Source organism: Lactuca sativa, chromosome 4 (genome assembly GCF_002870075.4).
Source record: "Lactuca sativa cultivar Salinas chromosome 4, Lsat_Salinas_v11, whole genome shotgun sequence".
Taxonomy (NCBI): domain Eukaryota; kingdom Viridiplantae; phylum Streptophyta; class Magnoliopsida; order Asterales; family Asteraceae; genus Lactuca; species Lactuca sativa.
In genome coordinates this window covers 124955972-124962324 of record NC_056626.2, presented here as the reverse complement: position 1 = coordinate 124962324, position 6353 = coordinate 124955972, and the positions used below count along the sequence as shown (strand labels likewise).

The 6353-nt window shown below is 35.7% G+C and overlaps 1 protein-coding gene across 1 annotated transcript in view; it reads right to left on the bottom strand.

Annotated features, from left to right (window-relative positions):
- Positions 1-5595, bottom strand: part of LOC128133509 (uncharacterized) — a 5766-nt gene extending 171 nt beyond the window's left edge. Inside the window, exons 1-7 of the mRNA XM_052770976.1 lie at positions 5116-5595; positions 4897-5010; positions 4720-4834; positions 3149-4287; positions 1732-2532; positions 550-1386; positions 1-255 (exon numbers count right to left, since the gene is read on the bottom strand). The exon at positions 1-255 is cut by the window's left edge and continues 171 nt beyond it. Coding sequence (XP_052626936.1) covers positions 1-255; positions 550-1386; positions 1732-2532; positions 3149-4287; positions 4720-4834; positions 4897-5010; positions 5116-5595 — 3741 coding nt within the window. The remainder of the gene's footprint in view (positions 256-549; positions 1387-1731; positions 2533-3148; positions 4288-4719; positions 4835-4896; positions 5011-5115) is intronic.
- Between the last annotated feature and the right edge of the window lie 758 nt (positions 5596-6353).

Below are 6353 nucleotides of genomic sequence, written 5' to 3'. Positions count from 1 at the left end.
AGTAGTCATCTCCCCAATCATGCTCATTTCAAATTTGCTATTCATTAGATCTGCAAACTTAACACTTAAAGATTCATCAGTAGAACCGAAAATAATGTCATCAACATATATTTGTACGATTAACAGATGTTTATTAAAGATTTTACGAAAGAGGGTTTGATCAATTGAACCTCTTTTAAAACCTGATTCTTCGAGAAAGGTTGACAACGTGGCATACCAAGCTCGAGGTGCTTGTTTCAAGTCGTAGACAGCTTTCTGCAATTTAAAGCTGTGATCTGGAAATTTGGGATCTTCGAAACCTGGTGGTTGTTGGATGTATACTTCGCGATCTATCTCTCCATGTAGGAATGCACATTTAACATCCATTTGGAATACTTTGAAATTCTTATGTGCAGCATAGGCAAGAAAGATGCGAATTGCTTCAATTCGGGCAACTGGAGCATATGTTTCATCGTAGTCGATTCCCTCTTGTTGTGAATATCCTTTGACTACAAGACGTGCCTTGTTTCGACAAATGACTCCTTGATCGTCAGTCTTGTTTCTGTATACCCATCTTGAACCTATAACAGTAACATCGGGTGGAGTAGGAACAAGATTCCATACGTCGTTTCTTTCAAATTCTGCTAGCTCTTCTTGCATAGCTTTTACCCAATCTGGATCTTTTATAGCAGAATGTATGGTTTTGGGTTCAGTCGTGGATAAGAAGGCTCCAAATAAACATTCATTTGTGGATGCGCCTCTAGTCTGAATGCCTATGTTGGGATCTCCGATGATTTGGTCTGTTGGATGATTTCTGGTCCACTTTATTAAGCGATTCTCTTCCGCTATAATAATTGGAGTTTCAGTATCCCATTGTTCTTCTCCGGGCGTTTCATCTTGGAATAGGTTTGAAGGTTCCCCCATAAATGATGCATCGGGATTGTTTTGGCTATTTGGGGATGGGGTGTTTAAAGGATGATTTGGTGTTTGTTCCAAAGAGGAAGTATGTGTTGGTGGTTCCCCCTCGAATTTATCTGCATCATTTTGGTTTGTTTGTGGAATAACTTCACTGGGTGTTCCTGTAGGATCAATTAAAGTAGTTAGAAGTTCAGAATTGTAAGCAGTTTTTGGTTGTTCAAAAAGTAAATCAAGATCGATTTCAATGTCTATGTCAGGAGAAGGTGTTTGTTGAATTGGATTTTGAAAAATATTTTCAATCATTTTTGAACCAAAATGTTCACGATCCAATTTCCTGACATAAAATTCATCGAAATGAACATCGGTACTTTCTTCAATTACTCTGGTACGTTTGTTCAGTACTCTATAAGCAGCTGAAGAAAATGAGTAACCAAGGAAAATTCCTTCGTCCGACCTTGATTCAAATTTTGAAAGGTGATCTTTATTGTTCTTTACGAAGCATCGACAACCAAAAATATGGAAAAATTTGATGTTTGGTTTTCGGTTGTTAATGACTTCATATGGTGTTTTATGAAGATGTTTATGGATTAAGGAACGATTTTGAGTGTAGCAAGCTGTGGCTATTGCTTCTGCCCAGAAGTATTGTGGCAGATCAGCAAAGATAAGCATTGATCTTGCAGCTTCACATAGAGTTCGGTTCCTTCTTTCGACAACACCGTTCTGTTGTGGAGTGTATGGGGCTGAGAAGTTATGTTCAATTCCTTTGTCTTTGAGAAATGAATCTAGAGTATTGTTTTTGAACTCTAAACCATTATCACTTCGGATTCTTCGAACAGGTCGTTTCAGCTTCAGCTCGATTTGTTTGATGAAGTTGATCATCTCTTCAGGTGCTTCTGATTTTAGTCTTAAGAAAGAGACCCAAGTAAAGCGCGAGAAACCATCAACGACAACAAGAATGTACTTCTTCCCTTGTATGGTTTGGGTTTTGGCAGGGCCACAAAGGTCTATGTGCAACAATTCTAGTGGTTCGGATACACTAGATTCTGAGATGCTTTTGTGAGTGGATCTGGAAAGTTTTCCTTTTTCACATGCGGCACAAAGAGTTTCATTATCAAGCTTCAGAAGTGGTAGCCCTCGAACAAGATCATCGCCGATTAATTTGTTGATGTACCCAAAGTTTAGATGGGAAAGGCGACGATGCCATAACCAACTAATATCTGCTGGGGCTTTAGATAGCAGACATATATCGGGTTTACCGTAGATAAGATCCATGTCAAGTGGATACATATTTCCGGCACGGTCAGAATCAACTATAACATCTTTTGTTTTGGCGTCCATGATCAAGCTTCGTTGTTTGGTGAAAAGAACTTCAAGATTGTTATCACACAGCTGAGAAACACTGATGAGGTTGTGTTTCAGGTCATCGACGAAGGCAACTTTCTTTATGGTAAAATTACCATTTGTTATGTTTCCATAACCTTTGATTTTTGCTTTCATGTTGTTTCCGAAGGTAACATCTTGATTGGTTTGTATAGGTTTGAAGTCACGTAAGTAGTTCCGGTTTCCTGTCATATGCTTGGAGCAGCCACTATCAATATACCATGTATCATCATTAGGTTCTCCAGCATTAAGTACCTACAATCAGACAGGAAGTTTAGGTACCCAAATCTGAATGGGTCCTGGTTTGTCAGTTGTTATTTTGGGTGCTTTGCTTGATGAATTTCTTTTATCATTTGACTTCACATTATTGTAATGGTTTGGTTTATGACAATGGAATGGTTGAGGTTTGATTTGATCTATTAAGTTTACCCAAAATGTGATTTGTTTTTGAAAGCCTGTGGGTTGATAAGATCTGTGATTTGGTGAAAGATATCCTAGATGTGAAGGTTTGTTTGAAAAGTTTTCTTCATATCTGGGATGTGATGGGCGGTTTTGAAAAGCTTTTTGATGATGATGGTTTGAAACTTTCTGATGTGATGGTTTTTGAAAGTTCCTTGAATGATTAAAAGTGATATCTTGAAAGCGGTTTTCAAAAAGTTTTGGAAAAGGTTTTGGTTTTTGTTTGGAAACCTGTTTATGAGGTATGACGTAGGGTTTAACTGGTTTCTTTGGTTGGTTTTCAAAAATGTTTGGCATGATAAGTGGGGTTTTGGTGACTTGAATGGATTTTTTTGCTTGTTTGTTGTTTCTTGGAGTATTTTTGTCCCAGACTAGTTTTTCCAACAATTGATGAAGTTATTGTAGGAAAAACAGTTGGTATAGAAGTACTACCATCCTCATAAGAGGAATTTTCTCCATTAAAAAAGTTTTTGAGTTTAGTGGTTCCATCGGTATGTTTGATTTGGTGAGTTAAAGAACTTGCAGAGTTTGTTTCAGAATTTACAACTCTTTTGAAAGACTTTTTGGAAACACTGAAAGCAGTATCATCTGGACTACAGTTGATAACTGTTTCATCATCTGAATCTTCCTCATTAAGAGATGTGAAAAGATCTGGTAGAGTAGATTCAGAGTTTTCACAATTCGTCATGTTTTCCTGTTTTGCTTGTTCAATTTCAAAGGATTCTCTTCCAATTCCTGGTCTATAATTCGTATCAATTTTGCCAGTTCCTAAGGTGTTTGCCTTTGTGAAAATATCATTACTTAGTTTTCTAGCAACTTTGATAGAATCCATATTCCATATCAGTCTTTTATTCTCGGTTTTAAGAGAATTGATTTGTTTTAAAGAATCAGTCAGTTTTTTATTTAGAATATTGTATTTATCAGTTGATTCTTGAAAGTCTTGTTTCAACTGAAGGATTTCCATTTCTAAAACATCTTTTATTTCAGAAGAAATGACTGACTGATTTTTTACTTCCAAATCCCTTTTCTGAATTAGGGTCTGATTTAATTGTTCCAAGACGTGATTATAATCTTCTGATTTTCTTTCAACGTCTCTTTCCAATTTGCTTTTCGTTCTTGTTGATTCTCCAAATTTGAGTTGCAAGGTTTGTAACTCAGATTTGCAAATATCATAATTGACCATTGTGTCATGATATGTTTTGAGATCAGCTTCCAGACTAGTCTCAATTTTGGTTATGTGGGACTCAAAAATTGTTTTGGAAAAACCAAGTTCAGAGATCATAGACCATACCTGTTCTATGACGTTTGGAGCTCTTGAAGGTATTTCAACACCAGCTACGAAGCAGAAGTTTGATTGTGCTTGTTCATTATCAGCTTCGTCATCAGATGTTGGCCAGTATTCTACGCTTGGTTCATGGATTGCCATCAATGCTTTTTGCTTTTCTTGGTTTTCCAGTTTCTTCAATTCATCGGCTCTTTGAGCATAGTATGCTGAGTCTTTGATTTTGGTTTTGTTTTTGGCTCGGCATTCTCTAGCATAGTGATTTGTTCCTTTGCAGTTGTGACAAATGATCACTTCTTCATCACTGTCATCCTTTTGACTTTTAATCGGAAGTCTTTCAGGTGCTTGAGTTTGGGTTTGTTGGGAAGGTTGAGAATGGTTTTGTTGGAATCCAAAATTTTGGTTGTTTTGAAAACCATTATTTTGATTGTTGTAACCTTGATTTTGGAAACCTCTGTTTTGATTTTGAAAACTGTTGTTTGGATTGTGATTATGACGTGAGTTGGGATCGTTTTGAAATCCCTGGTTTTGAAAACCTTGGTTTGAGTTATTTTGGAAAGGTCTTTGAGAATTTTGTCCAAAGTAAGGTCTTGGTTGAAAACCTGAGTTATTTTGTCCAAAAGATGGTCTTGGTTGAAAACTTGAGTTATTTTTTCCAAAAGATGGTCTTGTTTGAAAATTTGGTCTAAAATTTGATTGACCATGATTTGGGATAAATCTCTGGAGATTTGTGTTTGCAACCAACGCACACAGTTGTTGATAATCTGCTTCATCATTTGAATCAGACTGGAAGGCTTGGTTTTGAAAAGATGTAGTCTGATTAAAATGATTAAAGTTTTGATCATTGAAAGGTGTTTGGTTTGAGAAGTTGTGGACACAAGTGCAAGTGGTCCTCCAAAAGCTGCAGTGGTTGGTGGGTCAATCGAGGATTCATACGATTGAAGTTCTCCATACAAGTTGTACAAAGTTTCAGTATGAATAGCTGGATTTCCCTGAATAATGAGTTTAACCATTTTCCAGCTTTCGAAAAGATTGTTTAAAAACTTGAGATTTATCTCGTGTTGTGTCTTTTTGATACCCAAATTGTTCATTTTAACCATAATCAAATTGAACCTATCATGAGCATCATGGATGGTTTCTGATGAAAGCATTTTGAAATTATCAAATTCATTCAAAACAGATGTTCTTTTGTTTTCGATGATTCTTTTATTTCCACAAAAACGATTTTTCAAATTCTCCCAAATTTGATTTGCGGTTAACAGTATAATGTCATCCATTTGACTTAGAATACTGTGAGGTATTCCAGAAACAAGTTCCTTTTTGGCTTGGAGTTCCAACTTTTTTGTAATTTCAACTTGAGTGGCTTGATTTGTAGCAAGAGTAGCCATATTTTCTGGAGTAACATATGTTCCTTCTACACACTTCCAGACATCTTCATTTATAGCATTAAGATGAAGATTCATACGGCCAACCCACGAATTATACTCTTCAGGAATAAGTATGGGTGCCCGTGAACCAGATCCTAAGCTATTTGCAATGGAGACAGAGTTCATGTTGGAGTAATTTGCCAAAGACATTTTTTTTGAAAGGATTTTGAACAAGTGATATTAAAATGAAATTTTTAAAGAAAAGCTTATGGAAGGTTTATAAACGCTATAACCAAAAGTTTTTCGACAAAAATTTCAAGGTAAATCACACAAGCTCTGATACCAATTGTTGGATATTATTCCTTTTATATATCAGCTCAGATACCGATGGTTGGAAATATAAAAATCTGACCACTACAACAAAAGGCTCGGTTACCAGTTACTGTGTGATAGATATATAAGTTTAAGATATAAGATGTAAATATATATAAAGAATAATAATTGCGGAATAAGTATAAATATAAAAGCTATAAATGACTGTATTTAAATGACGTAAAGCTATAAATAATATAAAGGACTGTATTTAAATGACGTAAAGCTATAAATAATATAAATGACTATATTTAAATGACATAAAGCTATAATAAAGTATATAAGTATATAAATATATATCAAGTAGGTTCGTCAATAAATTGACTGAACTGGACTGATGGAACGACTGGTCGATATTTGTTATTTGAATGGACTGGTCGATATTGGGACTCTTGGAGCGACTGGTCGATATTTGTTCAATGATCAATCCGGCATTTGATAAGTAGTAAAAATTTCATTTTCATGTAAATGGGTTGTTTACAAATCAGTGCAAAGTACACGAGTCATGTATTTGTATACGGGTATCGGGTGTTTTCAGGAGATTTGATGAGGTTGGAGTGGGTATTTGGAGGGTGGTAGGAAGTGTAATAATGTTG